The sequence below is a fragment of the Gymnoscopelus microlampas genome (genome assembly GCF_963454915.1).
Source record: "Gymnoscopelus microlampas genome assembly, chromosome: 16".
Taxonomy (NCBI): domain Eukaryota; kingdom Metazoa; phylum Chordata; class Actinopteri; order Myctophiformes; family Myctophidae; genus Gymnoscopelus; species Gymnoscopelus microlampas.
The window spans coordinates 19430113-19452191 of NC_139953.1; the positions used below are offsets into that span (position 1 = coordinate 19430113).

Here is a 22079-nt window from a genome sequence, read left to right on the forward strand (position 1 = left end):
ACACATACTGATGAAGGACAAATTTTGGATTAGAAAGGGACATGTTTTATTGGTTGATACAACTCAGACAGGAAAATTATTTAAATAATATGATTTAAGGGCTGCCAAACAATCGTACAGAGGGTGAAGCTTGAGGACAGTACATTTCAGCGCCAACCCTTCTACTTCCAGGTGTATTCCTCTCCAGGCTTCAGTTCCCTATTGAGACAAGCAATATGAGGTTAGAACGACCCAAACTACAGCCACTATAAAAAAAAAGAGCAACCTGGGAGGTGTACAATGTTAAGCTGTGAATGCTAAACTTCCTTATCTTAAGCACCTAGGAAACTCAATGCAGGAAAATGAAAAGGTTTTATGCAAGCTTTCAAATGTAACCAGCCTCATCCTACTATGATAAATGGGAGTCATGTACAATAATGTGTTCATATAGCCTTGTGCTGTGATTTGATGTTGGTGTATTGAATCATTGTGGACAGTGATACAAACAGCCGAATTACTATAGTTTCACAAATGCTTTGCAGCTCTAAATACATAACTCAAATTTGTTCAATTAAATATATAGGTATACAAAAAAAAGTAACTTACATATTATAATTTTACACCAACACAATTAAACCCTTACTCTGCTGCAAGCAAACTGACCTCCACTAGCTCAGATATGGACCAAACGGGCAGAAAATCGAGATTGGGATAGGGTTAGTGTAATGCTGTATTTCAAAAGAATATTTGATAGGTCAGTATTGCACCCTTTTGGATCTATGTGCTTCATTGCTGAGCTACAAAGCTGTGACAGTAAATGCATGACAAGTGCATAGTTTAAGATTTGAAGATCAAAGAATGTGTATTGCATTTCTTTGAAATGTCATTTGATGTCTTATGACTGGTGACCCAATACTGTCTTGACACGCTACCGTTATTCTTACCTGCTGTACAAAGCACTTTTGTTCCTGAAAGCTGTTAGCTTCTGGTCCTGCTGTTTATCCATGTACCATCCCATAACGAAGCCCATGGGCACCAGAATGTTCACCCAGTGTTCACGTGCTAGTGCTATGAAGTTCACCATGGTTACCTACCGATTAAAAACACATGCAATGCCAAATTAGTTTGTCTCTTAGTGACGAAGGCTACAGTTGAAACATTGGTCACATAATGTATACTTAGGTGATTTCTCTTTTGTAATTAGACCTGTATTAACATCAAGGCAGGGACACAGATTCTGCCCCCTGTACATTGCATTTTCTATATACAGTAAATTTCATTTCTACAGTAATGGTAGCACATGACCGGTCATTATGGGACATGCCATATTGCTCTCCAGTGTACTCTTATGCATGTATGGTTAGGAGACATCAGATGGAATAATTGAAATACTGAAGAATCTTGCATGTACAGTAGCTATAGAGTTTGCCTCCATCACACATGAAAAGGCACTCATGATTCTGACGAAGGTCCTCCTATTCTGAAATTATTTGATCTGAGAAGTGTTTTAAGTTTTCTGCAAGAAATTATCATTGTTGCATGAATGACATGTTTGTCAAACTATACATTTTATACATTTCCACAGCAAGAAAATACATGTTTTGTCTCCCCTGCCTATCCTTACAGGGGAGAAATTATTCATTTGTCCACTTCTTCCTCCTGACTTTGAAAATATGCTGAGAAATTCATACACCACTTATTTTAATACAATCCATTAAATTCAATGGGTCCCAAGTTGATCAGCGTCACGATTAGTGATGTTTTTAAAATATAATATTCAGCAAAACAATTTGACCAGGCGAATTATACAGAACAGCAGATGATCATTGGTTAATGTTTTCTTGCAGGTTTCAGTCATCAAACGAGGTTAAATCCAGTGGTGGAAAGTAACTAAGTACATTTACTTAAGTACTGTACTTCAGTACAATTCTGAGGTATTTGTACTTTACTTGAGTGTTTCCAATTTACTTTTTGATGCCGATCTGTTTGTACTTTTACTAAAGTAAATTTGTAATACCAGACTTTTACTTGTAACAGTATTTCTACATTACAATATTGATACTTTTACTTAGGTAAAAAATTTGAGTACTTCTTCCATCAGGGGTAAATCAACTACTGCTACCACCAATGGAAACAACCAGCCATAGCGCTTTCTTGGGTATAATCCTCTTAGCAGACCTTGTATTGAAATGTACTTGCTTTTTTTTTTGCAAACTGCTAAAAAGTAATCAAACTACTATAGTGATTGTGCCTGCAGTACAAACATAGCAGATTAGCATTAGCAAAGATAGCCTGGCATTTATTTGAGGGTTACGAAATAAATAGCGATGTTATTGCTGCATGACAGCGGCATTAGCCCTAACGTAGTAACATATAGAAGCAAAAAACAACAACACATGTACAACGATAGAACATATATTACCTGTTATTTACGTTAGGACGAGGCCTTATCGTTCCTCAGTCACCAGGCAGGCAGAGGACATTGGAATATACCACATGCCTTAATACAGCAGGGTTCTTATGAATAATATTAACAAAAACATTGAACATTTGTTATGTCTGTTGGTGTAAAGAAATATATATATCCCCCAAGAAATCAACTGCACCGAAACAAAGTATTTTAAAATGGCATGTCATATATGAGCATATTTAACATAAAATCTAAACATTAAATATTTGATCCAAGGTGGTACGTTCTGTTGACCTTTCACACATGACGTACGGCAAACCTTTGGTAAAATACCAAGGATTCGACAGTGATGTCACTCGTTTTATTTATTTATGTATTTATTTTACACATGATGTTCTGCACAGATGCTATCACACGTTTTCTTGTATTAATGTGGCTATTTGTATACGTATTTTATTCCAATCATTAATCCAAGGTTGCAGCCGTTACTACTTGGACATTTAGCCCCTTTCCAGAACCCTTTATACCTTTTTTGTATTTGGATTCTGAAAGGGGCTAAACTAACCAGACCCTGCTGACACTTATTTTTTGTACCTTATGCATTTTTATAATTTAGTATTTGTTGCTATACCCTGTATCTAATTTTTCCATTCTGACCTAGCCTGGGATCAATACCATTTTAGGGTTTCTGATCCGGTCGGAGCCGGTCGCAGCTTTACGTCATCAGGTGGCCGGAACCCACAACCGGAACCTCCAGTGGTGAGCACTTCCAAAATGATTCCCCTTGTTTAAAATGTGTTTAGTTTGGTTCGTTTTTTAATCGTTTCGTTTATTTGGTATAATAATGGTTTGGTATGTCCATCTTTTATTTTAACTTTTATTCTAACTAGCGTGACTAGCGAGGCATTATGTGGGGAACAAAAACAATGCGACGCCCACCAGAACCCACCACCACCGGAACACGATAGTTATTTTCTTTCTTTCTAAACAGGATCACATGGACCGGTTTAAGCTTCCGTTTGCTTACGTATCTGTCTCATCCTTGGCATCTCTACGTAGTGGTAGTACTAGCGGCAAACAGTCCTGTTGAGAGTGCATTGATTCCTAAACGCTGGTCGAAATGTCTTGATAGTGTTATTACAGACCGTTCAGTTGGTTCTAGTTCTATTGGAATAGACGTGAACTTATATCATTTAATAATTAATGGTACGTTACACGTGTTTGTCATAATAATAATAATAAAAAAGGCAAACCCACTTATTGGTACACTAGTAGCTAGCACGCTATGCTAACTAGCCAGACAATGCAGTGCATGCAAGCTAGCATGCTAGTTTTATGTCACTGTAACATTTATCAGGTTTCCTTTAACAACATAAAGTATTCTTGCCAAATAACTTGTCAAGTATGTAACTGTTATTTGCGTATGAGGTTAATATGACTGGACTGTTGATTTCATAATGTTAATTTGTCTTTTTGTATTCATTTTTTTTGTTTTTTACTTTAATTTGTATTTTTAGTTGTTCATTTGAGTATTGTATTTTCTTTATTCAGGACCCCAGGAAGATAATTAATAAACATAAATTATTCTGTTACTCAGATACCATGTCCCAACATGTTTATTGAACCATTTATTATTATTCTTTTAGTTAGTTGGCTTTGGTGAACTTAACTTAAGCTATTCCAGCAAGAAACGTGTTGCCATATAATATTGCTTTAAGGGTGCTGAAGATAGTTGGTTCCAATTGCATGTTTTTTTTTTAATGTGTTTTGTGTGTGTGCTTTATTTTCAGACGTTTTCTTGTATGAAAACAGCCTATCTACAAGCTCACAATACCACGCGTTGTGAGCTTGTAGATCTGCTATTTTCCAAATAGCAAATGCCAGGGGGTCCTTGGCATGAAATGTTTTCAGATGGGGCTCTGCAGACACATATATATTCATCTGGGGGTCCTTGACTTGAAAATGAAACACTGGTTTAAACAACCCTTTTTTTGTTGTTGCAGTGTGACAGCCGAGCACGATGACGTCCATCATAAAGCTGACAGCGGTGTCGGGGGTGCAGGAGGAGTCGGCCCTCTGCTACCTGCTGCAGGTGGATGAGTTCCGCTTCCTGCTGGACTGTGGATGGGACGAGTGCTTCTCCATGGACATCATTGATGCCATGAAAAAGTAAAAGTAACTCCATTAGGTCACTGCTTACTTTAACCCATTAAGACCTGAGGCCGATTCTAGAAATGCCTTCTAGATAAGTAATTCTCACACTTTAAAGAGAAAAATTGCAGATGTAAGCTGTGAGCTTGTAGATCTGCTATTTTTTTCCCGGTTTTAACGAGTTAAGGTAAAATCCACTGATTTCCAACCTGAATCCTGTCATTCTGTTGTGGAGGAGGATATATGTGAATATCTGACGTCTTTCATTGCGTTCTTTGTCTTGATAGAGCATCTTTATTTGAAGCGCTTTATAATGTGTATTACATCATCCACCCATACATTCACACACATCGAAGATAGAAAACCATGCAAGGCTCATCGGGAGAAGTTAGGGGGTCCGTGTCTTACTCAAGGAAACGTCAATGCGCAGCCAGAAGCCGGGCTTCGAACCAGGAACCAGCAGAATGATTGGATTCAGCTTACAAATCTGCAAAGTGGCCCTATAAGGTCACAAACAGATCACAGTGCATAGAAACAAGCGTATAATTGATGGGTTTGGTGTTTGTCCGTACCTCAGATATGTTCATCAGGTTGATGCTGTACTCCTGTCTCACCCTGACCCCTTACATCTGGGAGCTCTGCCGTATGCTGTTGGAAAGCTGGGTCTAAACTGCACCATCTACGCCACTATCCCCGTCTACAAGATGGGCCAGATGTTCATGTATGATCTGTACCAGGTGAGCAGGGGCAGCTTGAGATATTCTAATCTGCACACATGCTGAGGTCTCATTTAGAAAAGGACTGCATGATTATTAAGTGTTTCCTTAATAATTTCTGCCTCTCATGTTAGTCTCGAAACAACAGTGAGGACTTCACTCTGTTTACCTTGGATGATGTGGACTGTGCGTTTGACAAAATCCAGCAGTTGAAATATTCCCAGATTGTCAATTTGAAAGGTCAGTGAGTTGCAGATTATGATTCAACTTTATCATATGTTAAAAACACATTAATGGACTAAATCGTGACCTTATTTTTGTTTTACCTGATAGGGAAAGGACATGGTCTGTCCATCACTCCACTTCCAGCTGGTCACATGATTGGAGGCACAATTTGGAAAATTGTGAAGGATGGGGAGGAGGAGATAGTTTATGCGGTGGACTTCAACCACAAAAGAGAGATGTGAGCAGAGAGAAAAACAGACTTCGAAGTGAAACCTTTGTTTTTTTCACATGATGAAGATATTCTTTCATAACCTGCCATTTCACTCTGTTCTGTTCTAGCCACCTGAACGGTTGTACACTGGAAAGCCTAAGTCGTCCATCCCTCCTCATTACAGACTCCTTCAATGCTACATATGTTCAGCCCCGTCGCAAACAAAGGGATGAGCAGCTACTCAGTAAGTCACCTTTCACTGTGTTCTCTTAAGGCTTCTACATACTGAACCAAGTCGACCCTGGGCCTTTGGGGTGTCGATAAGTGCCTGTGGCCGAGAAATCGATTGTTGAATGTTCAGTGTGTACACAGCCGTCGGTGGTATAGCGAGGCGTCATTCACTCTACTCTCCAGCTCAATCGGTGTCGCCCGTGAAACAGCAGGGGGTGGAGAGTGGGGGTAGAGCTCTCTGTTTGTGTGTGTATGTGAGAGACTGAACTGAAGAGACTGAAGAGTGTTTGGGATTCTTTTTATGTTTTCAAATTTTCTGGAGAAAATATGACGGTCTATCTTCATATATCAATCCTTTTGAGATGATCAGTCTTATGATATTGAGTGAAACCTAGCAGACAGTTAGTGGTTTACGATCCCTGCATTGTGAATCATTTGACCTCTGCCCTGTTGAAGCACAATTTTCAAGCTTGAATTGTTGTCAGTGATCCTGTTCATTATTTGTTTATGCATCTTTCATTCTCTCCGTCAAATGTCCCCCCCCCCATAACAACACTGTAGCAAATAGTCCAGTGATGATCTTCTTTTTCGTTTCTTTTTTTACACAGCCAATGTAATGGAGACCCTCCGCGGTGATGGTAACGTTCTTATTGCTGTGGATACGGCCGGCCGTGTGTTGGAGTTAGCTCAGCTCCTGGACCAGATTTGGAGAACGAAGGATGCTGGACTGGGGGTCTACTCACTAGCTCTGCTCAACAATGTCAGCTACAATGTTGTGGAGTTCTCCAAGTCACAGGTCTCAGCCACATATGTTTCACTGCCGTTAATAATATTTGTGTAATAAAGGTTAAAGGTAAAGTTGTACTTCACCCATCCTAACTACTTGGTTAAGGGCAATGGCAGGAGTATGTACTGTACCTATCATGCATGTCTTTTGGTGTGGGAGGAAACCCAACACAAACGCAGCGAGACAACTCTACACAGAAAGGCCACCCCTGCTGGGCAGGGCAAATTATTTATTTTAGACAACAGTGCTAACCACTGTGCCACCCACATGAAATGCATAATGGATTGCTCATTCACCTTGACATTTGATTTTGAAATTATAATCACCATTTTTTGCCAAATACAGTAAATGGACAGAAATTTGGCACTGCGATGTAACAACAATATGCATAGTGGCAGTGCTTACTGGCAACGGGATCTCTCACACCAAGGGATTCAAGGGGACAGAGATGTGCAATGGATAATAATCACACGCCGGGCCATTTTGCACTTAATCTTCATACTAACCTACTTCCGAGTATGAACGAAGTATGCGCAAAATGGCCACCGTGTGAAGAGTATGGTCATTAGCCCATTGAGACCTGAAGCCGATTCTACATGTCTCCTAAATCCCAACAGTTTTCTGAAAAACGTATGTTTCTATATCAGTGGTGCTCAATCTTTTTCATGTCAAGGACCCCCAAAATTATATGTATTTGGCCGCGGACCCCCATCAAAATATGTTGTTCCAGGGACCCCCCAGAAGCAACGATTTGAGTTAAAAATGTTCGCTTTAAAAATATATATATTCAAAGATTTTCACACGTTTTCACGATTTTTCAAAAATAGCAGATCTACAAGCTCATAGCGCGGCACTCGGTGCCGCGCTATGAGCTTGTATATCTGCTATTTTTGAATAGCCCAAAGTGTAAAATAATGCTTTTTAGCTCAAATCTAAAAATGGCACAGTTCCAGGTCTTAATGGGTTAGACAAGGTAAAGCCAGATTTGTAGCATTTGTTTCTTTTGTCGATATTCACAGCAGTTTTTTTTGCGCTATACTGACCCAAGTTCACTGTCAGCATTGTACTAGCTGTGACATCCATCTCCCCATGCAGGTGGAGTGGATGAGTGACAAACTCATGAGGTGCTTTGAGGACAAACGAAACAACCCCTTCCAATTCCGCCACCTGTCCCTGTGCCACAGCTTGGCGGACCTGGCACGGGTGCCCAGCCCAAAGGTGGTGCTGTGCAGCCAGCCAGATCTGGAGTCTGGTTTCTCCAGAGAGCTGTTCATCCAGTGGTGCCCGGATCCCAAGAACTCCATCATCCTCACCTACCGCACCACGCCTGGGACCCTGGGTCGTTACCTAATCGACAACCCCGGAGAGACGCGGCTGGATCTGGAGGTGAGGAGCAGTGGTGTATAATAACTAAGTACATTTACTCAAGTACTGTACCTAACTACAATTTTGATGTATGTGTACTTAACTTGAGTATTTCCAATTTCCAGTGCTCTTAGTTGTACTCCACTACATCTCAGAGGCAAATGTTGTGCTTTTACTGCACAACAATTATTTGAAATCTTTAGTTACTTTACAGATTTTGATTATTATTACAAAACATACATCAACCACTTCAGCCCTGTATACATTTCGGCCATTTGAAAATAGACGATTTACAAGCTCACAATGTGTCGCGGTGCGAAGCATTGTGAGCTTGTAGATCGGCTATTTTCAAAAGATGTTTGTACATTTGAAAACTTGAAATGGGACATCCTGCATAATGAGCACCTTCTACTTTTGGTACTTTACGTACATTTTGATACCAATACTTTTGAACTTTTACTGAAGTCAATTTTGAATTCCGGACGTTTACTTTTAACAGAGTATTTCTACATTGCAGTATTGATACTTTTTACTTAAGTAAAGAATTTGAATACTTTTCCACCACTGGTGAGGAGCATCCACGGTGCTTGCTCGCTGCAGCAGAGTGGATCGGGGGGGGAGGGACTTATCTCTTCGCGCAGCGTGTCCCTTGGGCTATTGCTGTCTCATACATTTCTCCCCCCGCCGAGGAAGCAGCTTGATGTGTCACTCCAGTGTTAACCCATTCAATCCGGGAACGCATCTATTTGTAACTCAAATCTTTTCTTCTGGGGGTCCCCGGAAAACAAAATATTTGACAAATGTTTGCTTTAAAAAAAAATACATTTAAATATTTGCACAAAGTTTTATGATAAAAAAAAAAAGCAGATCTACGGTGCCGCACTATGAGCTTGTATATCTGCTATTTTTGAATAGCCAAAAAAATCTAAATTGACAGAAATGCGTTCCTGGATTGAATGTGTTAACACCCTTTCACATTTTCTCTGTTCTTATGACAGGTTAGGAAACGAGTGAAGCTGGAAGGCAAGGAGCTGGAGGAATACCTTGAAAAAGACAAAATGAAAAAAGAGGCTGCCAAAAAAATTGAACAAGCAAAGGAGTAAGTCCCTGTAGACACGTGATTCACCTGGGTTGGTGCAGGGAGCTGCTAACTAGCTAGTGACAGTGACACCACGTTATATTTGTTTTATTGTTCCTTTTAAAGTCTTGACAGCAAAATATGTAAAGCATGACATGGCTTATTATGAAATTGACATTTTTGTTTGGTTAACGCTACATCTAAATATAGGTGCTTAAGGAAGGTGTGCATAGGATGCTATGAAAATATTTTCTCATCTTTGCCCTGATTCTTTCCATACTTGTGTTACAGTCTGGGCCCAAACGGGTGACATTGACATTGTGTTTTTGTTTTTTCACGGTTGAGCAGAAATCTCTTGGACGTTTGCCCTTTATAAAATGAAACCGCTGTACATTTGGTGCGTGTTTGATTTGACGTGCTCGTGTGCAGGGTAGATGTCGACTCCAGCGATGAGAGTGACATGGAGGACGACTTGGACCAGCCGACTGTGTCGAAAAGCAAACACCATGACCTGATGATGAAGGGAGAGGGGAACCGTAAGGGCAGTTTCTTCAAACAGGCCAAGAAATCCTACATCATGTTCCCCACACATGAGGAGAGGATCAAATGGGACGAATACGGGGAAATCATCAGGTACTTAAAACAGATCAACTTGTTGTTTTGATTGTCTGCATGAAGGATTAAAGAGAGACAGACGGTAACATAACCAACACACTGTGTGACTTATTTTAGTAATCCAAACCCTCTCTGAGACTTGTGTTAAGCGATGTGCGCAGTGACTAATTTCCCTGACGATTAAATTATGACCTTGTAACCGACTCCATCTAGTCTAAAATTAAGGTTACACTTAGAAAACATTTCTATCTATATGGCAAACATTTCATATACTCTGATAAGTAAATCTGCTTGTAAATGCCACTGAAGAATTAGGGAATTTTGCCGCCATCATGCATTATGCTCATTGTTATTCTACAAATAGAAGTTGTTGATTCAGCTAAATGGTTTAATTCGGATTCATTCATTATCTTTCTCACGTGAAATCCAAACGGGGAAAACCATGGTTAACTTTGCTGCATGGTAGTGTACTTAAGCGAACATTCTGACATTATCCATGCTGGTATGTTTACATTGGGGAAGATAGTATTTTGTCCCTGAATGCAGCGGCATGATTGCTTAAAATAACTCGCTGGAAATAAGTTACCTTGAGCACTTTAGGAAGTTAATGGAGAGCTGCTTCTACAGCAGTGGGATTTTAATTTCAAAACTATGTATTTTTTCAGAATACATTTTACTAGTACTTAATAATCTTAGTAGGGACGTTTAATAGACTGGACTGGCTGGGCACATTCATACCATATGAGTAAGCCATTGACGTGTGGTGCTTATAGGCCAGAGGACTTTCTGGTTCCTGAGCTGCAGGCCACAGAGGAGGAGAAAAACAAGTTGGAAGGTGGGATGGCCAACGGTGACGAGCCCATGGACCAGGACCTCTCTGTGGTTCCCACCAAATGCAACTCTAGTGTAGAAAATATAGAGATCAGGTGAGTGTGTGTGCATTGTTCCCTAAATGTTTTCATTGGTCTGAGCAAACACTCTAAACCTCTGAGTGTAACTTGAGCAACTGTTGAGCAACATCTGACATGTGCACTGTAGTCATGTCAAGTTATGGCTTATTCAAATCTAATTACAGAAGTAAAAGCGGTTAATAACGTTAGGTCAGTTAAATTGAAACAGAAAAAGAATAGTTTTTGCATATCCATTATTATTCAGTATTATATGTGAACACGTGTAGTGGAATAAATGTTGACAAAATGTTGTCTGCATAAATAGGCTACAATGGGATAGTAGTTTTTCAGGTGATGGAAAACATTTGTTTTGATTTTCATCTTGCAGCATGTCCAATCGGATAGCTACACTATTAGCAGCATGTGGGCTAAACTCCCTCTGTTTACTGTGTGTTTGTGTGTGTGTGTGTGTGTGTGTGTGTGTGTGTGTGATGAAGTAGGTGAAGACCTATAGTTTATGCAAAGCGCAGGTATGGGCAGGCAGACAGAGTAAAGTTGGCAACTACAATACACAAATCTATCTATTAAGGTGCACTACATAGATTTGTTTTGCGTGGCACATTCCTGAGCTGTGCACGCACAGGCGCACGTTAGAGGGAACGCTGTGTGTGTCTGTTTTTCCAGAGCTAATCTCACAAACCGCCGGACTGATCAGCACCAAATTGTGCACACTGCCACTAGGCTATTGTAGAACCACACTTGTTTTCACATACTGTATGTTAAATACTTTTTGAAATATTTGACTTTCATTTTATAATGGATATTGGGCCCATAGTTTGAAAAACGCTGGTCTATAGGTTGCTGTTTTTGTCTACTGGAAAGCATTTTGGGTCAACTGCAGTTGTTTTTAAATATGCTATATAAATAAACATGACATGACTTGAAAGAGCGATACAAAGCATTACAAAAATGTTATGAAGACAAGGTCACAAAAGCGTCCAACTTTACTGCATGGTCGCGTCGACAAGCATGCATGTGAAACCATGGTGCTCCTGCTAATCACTAAGATGTATACATTGAATACACAAACCCGTCCCGTTATCACTCAACTTATAAAGTCCTAACGGCACTCACCAATAAATCTTTTGTCGCCGTGACCTGTGATTATATTGTGATTTATTACCGATTTACCGGCCAACTGAGCAATCAACGTTATGAAGGATTATTCTAAAGTGCCTATTGGTGTGCAGTGCACTGTGCAGTATGAAATAATTCTTGTTAAAGTATGAGTTTGTGCAATGCCGCAAAGGCGGTTAATAGTAAATGAACTTTCCTGTTGACCCTTCACAGAGCCAGAGTAACATACATAGACTATGAGGGTCGCTCTGATGGAGATTCCATAAAGAAAATTATTAACCAGATGAAGCCCAGGCAGCTGGTCATAGTCCATGGGCCCCCCGAGGCCAGCCTGGAACTGGCCGAGTCCTGCAAGGCCTTCACAAAGGACATCAAGATCTACACGCCCAAACTACAGGAGACCGTAGACGCCACCAGCGAGACACACATCTACCAGGTTAGCCGTCATCAAAGTCACGCTAGTTACTTTGTTTTAACAGAAAATAAAATTTTCATGGACGCACTGTGAACAGCCAATGTCACATTTTGACCTCCCGCTTTGTAGGTGCGCTTGAAAGACTCACTGGTGAGCTCGCTGCAGTTCTGCAAGGCCAAGGACACAGAGCTGGCATGGATTGATGGCGTGCTGGACATGCGAGTGGTGAAGGTGGACACTGGTGTGCTGCCGGAGGAGGGCATCAAGGAGGAGACCGAGGAGGGCGAACTGCCCATGGAGGTCGCGGCCGACCCGGAGGCCGACCAAAGCGCCACCGCTTTGGTCACCGCAGCGGTAGCTGCACAGCGCGCAATGAAGAGCCTATTCGGAGAGGATGAGCGGGAGCCATCGGAAGAGAGCGACATTATCCCCACGCTGGAGCCCCTGCCACCACATGAGGTGAGGGCATACAATGCACAGTGTGCTTTATTTATATTTATTTTCTTATTATGAATTAAAAAATAATATTTGTTACAATTATTTAAAGTAAAAAAATATTTTGTAGTAGAATGAAGAATGGCATGCTTTATGTAATTCAGCTCACTCAGAAATGCTGAGCAAAAGAAAAGGATAGTAGACTAAACAAGCATTGGGCAAAAGCCAAATTCTGGAAACTTTTGGCTGCAGCTTATGAATTTGTCTGCCGGTAATCTTGGCTGGTCATCAAACATAGCAGAGGTTCATCCAGCATTATGACAGTTAGGTTGGTGGGGAGAAATAGACGTAGCTGGTAACACCTTTATGCCCCAGGAGCAGTGGCGTAACTATAGTGGCCAACTGGCCATCCTAAATAGCCCGCACTTTAGTAAATATCCTGTAACTACATTATGCCACTGCCCAAGTGCCCAGGAAAGATTCTTTGTTCTCACTGAGAACAGGAGTCAGCCCCAGGTGCGTCCAAGACCAAGAGAGCAGATCCCAGGACAGCTAACCTTGACATTCACGTACTAGCCAGAGGGGTCTACGAGTGGACATTACACTGAACCCGAGGAAGCCGCGAGGGAGTATAGTCTTTAACCTGTTTGAGAAAAATGAATGGAGCCAAGCACAGAAGCAATTCCTTTGGGCAACAGCTGATATTTGGCCATCTCTACTGTGTTGAACAGTGTTCTTATTTTCGACAATAGTAGTAATAATTGTTTTTGTTTTAGTTTTTGCCACAGTGTGACGTGTGCTGAATAAATAATGTCAAAGACTTCCATTGCTTTTAAGATATGACAACTTTCTTTGCTTTATGCTTTACCAAAGATGCTCCATTCAATGTTTTTTTGTAAAATGATATCAAACAAGAATCCTAGGTTCATTTCTGTGCTCTTCCCCAATTAGCAGCAACTGTAAATATCCTTTGTGGTTCTTTTAAAGTCCCTTAAAATTGTATGTTTAACACTTTTAGAACATATCCTCTATTATATTGTGCACCATTTTAACAATACGTGCCAATTGTTTAAACATAATGTTTTTATATGAATAAACCATGACTTCTTCCTGTTAAAGAAAATATGACTTGCTTACATTAGCAAGAACCAAGAACTGACCAAAGTCAAATCAGAATATTCTACTGTCCTTCCCAACCACCCCTGGGGAAAACAAAAAAGGCAAATGTTATTTTGTTTACTGGAATAGATTGTTATGAAAGGGTGCTACAGTGCACAACAATAGGCACTTCAGAATAATCTTTCATAACGTTGATTGGCTCAGTTGGCCAGCAATAAATCTAAATATACTCACAGGTCATGGCAACAGAAGATTTAGTATGTGAATACACGTACCCTTTTGGGACAGTTGATTACGCTTTTGCAGAGATCTGTTCAATCTCCTCTCCTCACAGAGCCTTTCAATTCGAGTGGTAATAATTTAATGGGATGGGCCGTTTATACTGTGTATTATTCCATACACGGTTGTCAACACAACAATAAGACCCCACAGTGAACTATTTAATGGACAGTTGGATGCTTCATCTTCTAATGCTAAGTTGGTGTTGCATCACACAGCTTGCATTTGACCTTGTTTTCATTTATGCTTTAGCAATGCTACGTAGATGATGTGTCAGAAGATGCTTTTTATCAAGTTAAGAACCGAAACGGCTCGATTGGGGAGACAAGCATTGCGAATGAGAAGCAGGGTTTCTCCATGTGGGCACTTGTGTGTGTGTGCGTGTGTGAGAGTGTGTATGCCAGCAGCCTCTCTTCTACTCTCAAAGTTTACATTTCATTTCTGACGACTGACAATAAATCAATGGCCATTTACTGTACACATTAGTATTAGCTTATATTTTGGTTGTAACTGAACCATTCATTAAAACACAGACAAAACGCACACACACATACTGTATATGAAATCTTGAATAAGAAAAACTGGAGAATAGCATGAATATTGAGAAATTTGAATGTTCATTCCCATCCTTAATTTCAACAAATAACATTATCACTTGAGATCGTTGATTAATCTTCCACATAAAACTAAGATTCATAATGCTACAGACACCAGAGATGGTTCTATATGCAGTGAAGAACTGAGTTGGCTGGTGCTTGGTTTTTGACTGCCATTTCCAACATGACGGCTGCGTCAAAAACAATCTCATTTTAGAGCTAAATGGTACTCTAAATTATGTTTATGAAAACATATGATGTCCCGCCTCACCTGTTTCACTCGGAAATACATCACAATATATTCCCTAGTAAAACAGGTGAGTTAAGATATTTCAGCTCGACATTCTGTACCGATATCAGCACATGCCCCAGAGTTTTATGTGAAGATAAAACAAATACAATGGCTCCTGCCGTTATGCAAAGGTAAAACAAATTATACACCAACAACAATAATACTAGAGCAATGGAAAAACAACATAGTACAGTAGTGCTGCAGTAAGCGGCATTGGGAGATGGACACTACCGGGTTAAATAGAAGTCATTCTCTGAATGTGACTCATATCTTGTGGTTTCCCCCCGGCAGACCCCAGGCCATCAGTCGGTGTTCATCAACGAGCCGCGCCTGTCCGACTTCAAGCAGGTCCTGCTGAGAGAGGGCATCCAAGCTGAGTTTGTAGGCGGAGTGCTGGTCTGCAACAACTTGGTGGCCGTCCGCAGGGTAGGTGTCCTGCACGATGAGCATGCTGTCTATAACCGTGAATGGACAGGCCTTCACCCACCTGACTTGGAACGACAGCCCAGCAGGCAACAGGCAACGCCATGTTTTTCCACCCAAAACATCGTATCGAGATGCTTAGCAGCTCTTTATTATTAGCTCATCATTATGATATTCACTATTCAGTAATATTTTAATGTAGGTAAATTATGCACCTTCAATGTGTGTGCATGTGTGTGTAGTCTTATAATTGTTCTAACACATTTAAGTGTCTCTAAGCTTTGTAATGATTTGAGAGGAATTTCTAAATGAGGCTTCTTTATGAAAAGGCCCTGTCATCACAGAGCACTGCTTTGCCTGCATACAAAGCCTAGAAAGCCTGCTGTCTAGACCAGATAACAAAACAAAAAAAAGAAGCTTAAAAGCCAAACTCGAGCATCATTTTGCATGCAGGAGTTTGCTGCGCGACCGGGAGAAAAAGAAAGAAAACCAAACACTGGCGTCTTTCACATGCACGCTTCTGTGTCCTCCTCACTGCTGCACATTCCATTTGCCATTGTATTCTTGCATGTATGGAAAAACAGCTTACACAGACACACCGCTCACTTGACATGCATAATCCATCTTTGCTGAACAGAAGCAGAGGATGACTGTATCAGACATTACTCAGTGTTCTTTGGCTTCAGTTTGCTCTTTCTCTGACTACCGTCAGCCATCAGAATTGAATAGTGTGCTGCTGACAGAAGTCTCCATAATACTTGGTAGTATTTACAGTTAAAGACGTAATTAGATGTTGATGGGGTATTTGCTACTGTACATCTGCACATACGTACGTAGAATTTGCCCTCTGCATTTACCTAGCATTAATATTAAGAGCAGTGGCTGCCATTAATACGGCACCTGGGGAGCAGTTAGGGGTTAAGTGTCTTGCTCAGGGACACATAGACTGAGTGAGTCTGGGCGAACCGGTGACCTTCTGATTCCCATATGGCCTCTCTACCCACTCAGCAATATGTATATATATATATATATTATTATTCCTTTCAAGCAAGCGAGCCAAGGTGTTTAAATATACCTTGGGAGAGATTCAAGTGTAGAGCGACACGGTCATGTGACGCGCACAGACACTTGAATGTGCAACCACTCTCCTGACGCTGGATAAAGTTGAAGAATGTGACCATGCTTTAAATTAATACATTCCTAATGCATGGGAAAGTAGCTAATCATTGTCTACGATTGACAAACAAAATGTGCGGGCAGGGCCCGTTTATTTAAAAAAAATATATACCATTTGCCCGTAATTGCCTTCAACAATGTGTGGGCGGAGGCTTGGGGCCTATTTCTTTGAGAAAGTCGGTGAACAGCCGTGTTGGGCAATGTGCTACTGTGAAGGTGGTATGAGGACCTTGGTGACATGTGCATTTCTGTCCCTTTCCACTCACTCTCTCTCTCTCTCGTGTCTGTGCAGACAGAGGCCGGGCGCATCGGTCTGGAAGGCTGCCTGTGTGATGACTACTATAAGATCAGAGAGCTGCTGTATCAGCAGTACGCCGTGGTGTAGGAGCACCAGCATAGAAGCACACGCCGCATTGGAGCAGGCGCCATGACCACAACAGAGACAACATTCCCTTGTTCCGAGGACTTTACCCAGAGGAAAAGAGCGTACCGCACTCTGGCCCCATGGGCGGCTCCAGCTGTTGGAGCTTTTTTGTTGTTTACTTTGTGTTTTTATTTTTTATTATTATTGTTAGTTTACCTCCCTCCGGTGAAGGGCAGATGCTTTCTCATGACTACGGGAAGCTCTTTGCAACACCGGGGGGGTGTCTCGTGCTCAAAAGCTTCCTGCGGTGTAGGCCAGCCTCACGGTCCAACGTCATCCTTTTACATGGGGCAGATGAAAAGGGGTGTGAGAGTTATGTTCACTTTTTTCTGCCAGTCTGTGATTAAAACAGTCTCTTATTTTCATTTCCAAAATATGGTCTGTGTTGTAAAATATCTGTGTCCTGTGTCCTGACATGGATGAAAAAGATGTGTGATGTTTTTTTTACATGTGCTATTTGTAGCACTGGCACTGTGTAAATCTCGCTGCCTGCCGGGCCCCACCAGTTAGCACGATAACAGCAGATGGAGCCATTTTTCAGCCGTGGCCGCCCGCCTCTGAATGCCCATATCAAACATGTCCCCCACAGGATGGGGCTGTCTGTAATTCTGGGCAGAGATGACATTGTCCCCTGAAGTGATAGCTAGGATTTAATTCAGCCTTCCGTGAAAATAATGAGTGGGGATTAATATTTCAGGTAACCATCCAAACCCATTTGGCCTCACCTTCAGTCTGTTTTTTTTTTTTCACAGGTAAAAAAATATATATAATAATGTAACGTTCCAGTGGGTTTCCTGTCTTATCTCTTCTGGACACATTGATATTCAGAGGCACATGGTATATAACTCTGGTGATAAGAGAGAGTGTTACTGGCGTGAGACTGGGGATGGGATAGATTGTAACGTGAATATGTCGTCTCTCGGCTCAGCGGGGTGTAATTGCCGAAGCGATGTGTATCTGCAGCAGCGGTGGTGGTGGTGGTGGCAGCACAGTCGCCCCGGCTGATTACGTTTGCAGTGTCGTGTGAATCCCCCCCATGGGGTTGGATGTAGGGAGGCATGTGGAGAGCTGCAGCACTGGCACTAACCCATTAAAACCGGGAACGCATCTGTGTAACCACTTACTTTATACTTTGGCTATTAAAAAATAGTAGATATACAAGCTCATAGCGCTGCCGTGCTATGATCTTGTAGATCTGCTATTTTATAGCTTGTAGATATGCGGCCAAATGATATCATTTTGGGGCCCTTGACATGAAAAAGTTTGAGAACCACTGATTATAGCAACATAGGTTTTTTTTCAAATAGAATCCCCCGAGCAAAGATTTTCAATTACAAATCGCTTTAAAAAAAAATCTATATTCAAAGATTTGCACAAATTAAAACAAAAAAACAAGCTCATAGCGCGCTATGAGCTTGTATATCTGCCTAAGTGTAAGATACAGTAGGTGGCCAAATGACTTGGCCACCTAAGCATGTGACCCGAGATGATGATGGTTCGAATCCAGCACACAACACCATGCTTATAATGTGGATTGTGGAAGTTAAATGGTGGATTTGTGGATAGGACTGTATATGAACAAACTTGTTATATCAACAAAATGCATCGCATTCTGTTTGTGTGACATGCATGATGCAAAGGTTTTGAATGTGAAACTGGCCACCTACTGTAATGGTTAAAATCTAAAATGACAGATGCTTTCCCGGTCTTAATGGGTTACCATACCAAAAAACAGAACAAATACCCCCACCTGATTCAACCTTGCATGGTCAGGTGCCAAGAGCGTGACATCACATTGGATCACACAGTCTCTGCCCACCCACCACTAGCCTGGTAGGGAGTCACAAAATGGACACACCCCACCCACAAGCAGTGTGGTAGTGTTGGTCATGCACATGCTTGGAAGAGTTGGGCATAGATGCTGCCTGACATCCAAGTTTTCTTTTATTTTTTCTTTCATACAGATGCATAACATACAGTTTTTCACTTTAGAAACATAAAAATGTAGATGCTCTTTTTTAATCCATGGCTCTCACAGACCGAAAAAAATATAACAAAATTGCACCAATAACGCCTTTGGTTATTTATTTTCCAGTGACGATACCCTTGATACCCTGTGAAGAGAAAGGTTGAGCGATGGAGTGAGGGAACTGGAGATAAGGAGGAGAGTTACTCCTCTGTGCCATAGGGGCATGCCAACCCTGCCCAGTTGCTGCTTTTCATTTTGATAATTGACCGGGAACGCCACAAATGTCCATCAACTAATCCTCTTAGCTTTCATAATGCTGACTGTCACAGAAGCCCTTGTTTTAATGTAACGAGCAGATAAGCCCAGAGCAATGGACAGAGTTACCCTAGTGCAGCAAAGGCCACGCTGCCCCCTGGAGGCCATTGGGAGTACCCCCCCAAGTGCACGCTCACAGCTCAACAAGTGTACTAGCACAGACCCTTGTGTCACATCACATCCCATTTTTAATCTATATACACTGGCTCTGAGTAGTGTACACTTTTTTAATAACACGCTCATTGGCACGGTCTGACAGCTGTAACATATTACAGCAATGATCATGTTTCAGTATAACCATTTATTTTTGTGGAGTAGAGGATACATTCATTTAATCCCAACCCCCTTGAATTCCTAAACAGACCACTTAATGCCAATGACATGAATGACATGAATTTGAAAGTGGACAGTCTGTACACGTTTCTTTGAAATACCAGATTATTCAAACATAGCCAAGTCAAAAATATCCCACAATATTCAGCTCAATGCTAAAATCCATTGAAAATAGACGTGGGTTGACATTTTTGCTAAAGTGGGCATTTTCTTTATATTTCCCAAGCTTTTTCTGACTGTTCAATGCACATTAATCATTAATCAAGTTCTCAAGATGAATCTAAACACAATCCTGTGACATGAAATTGCAATCGCCTGAGATGGATGATAGGAAATCCATGCCCCATACCTAGTAAATACTATCTACATTTCATTCTAGAATTTCAGATGCTCACTATATCTACAGTAAATGACTGTTTAGGAAAACATCCATTGAAATGTAATAACTCAAATAACTCACAAGTGTTGTGAATTTACGGGAAAACATTTGCAGAATGACGACCACACCAATGTAACGGGCATCTCGGGTGAAATCAACTGTGAGTTGCCACTTAATCATCAGAGAAACACAGGATCTGAAATAGACTATCTTTATTTGAGCACTCCAACTTATCTTTTCATGTACTCTCCTTATTAGGTTTTTGCTATTTCCCCATTTCAACATCTCTAATTCTTCTCCAATTCCCATCATGGGTAATCCCTGTTGTGCCAGCCTCTTCCTGCAGTAATGGTCCTCAGAGGGACAACCAGATGTGTCTGCCCACACTTACGATACACGCAAAAATGGCTGGGTTGAGCAGGAATCCTCCTTGGTGATCCTTTCATGCAAACTGCTGCTCTTCACACCAATCTACAAACTACAAACAGACATACATCTACTGTCAATACTGGGCTTCCATATTGCTGTTTGTGATATATTTTTTGTAATGCTTTTTGTTAGCGTTTGTTGAGTTCAGGGCTCGAACCAGGTCTGACTGTCTCTGACAGGGCGTGTGAATTACTTAGTGAGTGGGTGGGTGGGTGGGTGTGTGTGCGGCCAGATCACAATAAATTGTGCTTGGCTTGAATACATACAAAAGACACATCTCACTCACTCTAGGTCAGGTCAAAACCAGCCTGAGTGGTGTCTTTCTGTCACCTGAGGCGACAGGACAGGGAACACATTCCTGGATGTGGGCAGAATTAGCCCCGTGGCAAACTGCACTCAGGTTGTCATTTTGGTTCCAGCAGGTCAGCAGAATAGAACCTGGCTGGCCTGCTCTTTCTGTACGGCAGCATCAGTGGGAATCGGGGCTTATCTGATGTGACACGGCTGACACTACCTTGAGAGCTGAGAGGAGAGACCCTGCCGATGATTAATTCAAGCTCAGCGACATGATGAGGATTAGCTTACTTTGTTTACCCCTCCAGAAGTCTGCATGTTGTGCACAACATAGCAGCTCCATGGGGGAATGAGAGGAGTTTGCCCATAAGCCTAATTTTATTCACTGTGTATTAAGGGTGTTTTAAAACGAGAAAACAGTGTGAGGAGTGTGACTTCATTTGGCATAGTGTTACAACCACTTTTCTTGCAGTTAAGATTTGAATGGGACATCATCATATTTGCTAATAACTCAGTGTTTTTAACTAGCTGGAGCACAGGTTGGTTGCGGTTTACAGCATCAGGGCAATTACGTTGTCCTAACTCGATGTCAGTTATCCTAACGAATATTTGTTGAAGAATATTGTACATGCTAAGCACATGCTCCGACATGACCTTTGCACAGTGCACCTCACTCCCCATCCACCAAAATGTACAGGTTAACTTGTTCACAGAGTTTTGGAGGGTGATGAAATCACACAGCAAGAAATTCTACCGGCTCATTGGTTTTATTGGCACAGGCAAGCCTCTCAGCATGAACTATACTTAAATAGAACTCACCCTCATTTGTTCTATCTGTTCCATAGAACAGCAGGATGCATCGTATTTTGGATCATATCTGTGACTCTGATGCTATCTGGCCAGAATAAATGGGCTGTGGGGTTCTGTTGTCATAATCTCAGTGATCTGTCTCAATGGGACTACACCATACTATGCAAGGGGAAATGATGCTCTTACCTTGACTGTCCTTTTTTATGCTCTGCATACAAAAGAATGAAGTTATTTATGTGCATGCTGATCGTGAATGCCCGATCATCTCACAGCAATTTTACATCACAGCACAGTGCCACTGATGGTAAAGGCTTCTTCCAATTTCATTGTGTCCTAAGTTTTGGCCCACATGAATCAAACCCTTCAAAAACATAGTCAATGGATGTTATTGGGCCCCAGGGATGGAGGTGATGGAGGTGCTAAAATGAATTGACCCTGGCAGCACCTGTCTGTGTGGCTTGAGATTTGCATCAAAGGTCCCCTATGGCGGTTCTCCAAGGACTATTTGAAATGACTGGAATGTTGCCATTTCACTGACATTATAGGTTTAACATGTTAAGCCACAAATCATCAAACATTTCAAATAGTGTGTTTTG

General features: G+C 41.3%; 2 protein-coding genes across 2 annotated transcripts; one reads left to right on the forward strand and one right to left on the reverse strand.

Moving 5' to 3' along the window:
• Positions 1-22: 22 nt before the first annotated feature.
• ndufb1 (NADH:ubiquinone oxidoreductase subunit B1) lies at positions 23-2467 on the reverse strand. The gene is made up of 3 exons (XM_084081906.1): positions 2402-2467; positions 924-1069; positions 23-198 (listed from the first exon to the last, which is right to left on the reverse strand). Exons 2-3 carry the CDS (start codon positions 1061-1063, stop codon positions 162-164), a joined length of 177 nt encoding a protein of 58 aa, XP_083938032.1. The 5' UTR covers positions 1064-1069; positions 2402-2467; the 3' UTR covers positions 23-161.
• Positions 2468-3456: 989 nt separating this feature from the next.
• Positions 3457-17328, forward strand: cpsf2 (cleavage and polyadenylation specific factor 2). Its single transcript, XM_084082787.1, has 15 exons — positions 3457-3595; positions 4393-4558; positions 5118-5277; positions 5391-5496; positions 5590-5719; positions 5821-5936; positions 6532-6719; positions 7806-8096; positions 9074-9174; positions 9583-9786; positions 10542-10694; positions 12009-12231; positions 12340-12669; positions 15223-15357; positions 16823-17328. Exons 2-15 carry the CDS (start codon positions 4410-4412, stop codon positions 16913-16915), a joined length of 2379 nt encoding a protein of 792 aa, XP_083938913.1. The 5' UTR covers positions 3457-3595; positions 4393-4409; the 3' UTR covers positions 16916-17328.
• Positions 17329-22079: the final 4751 nt, after the last annotated feature.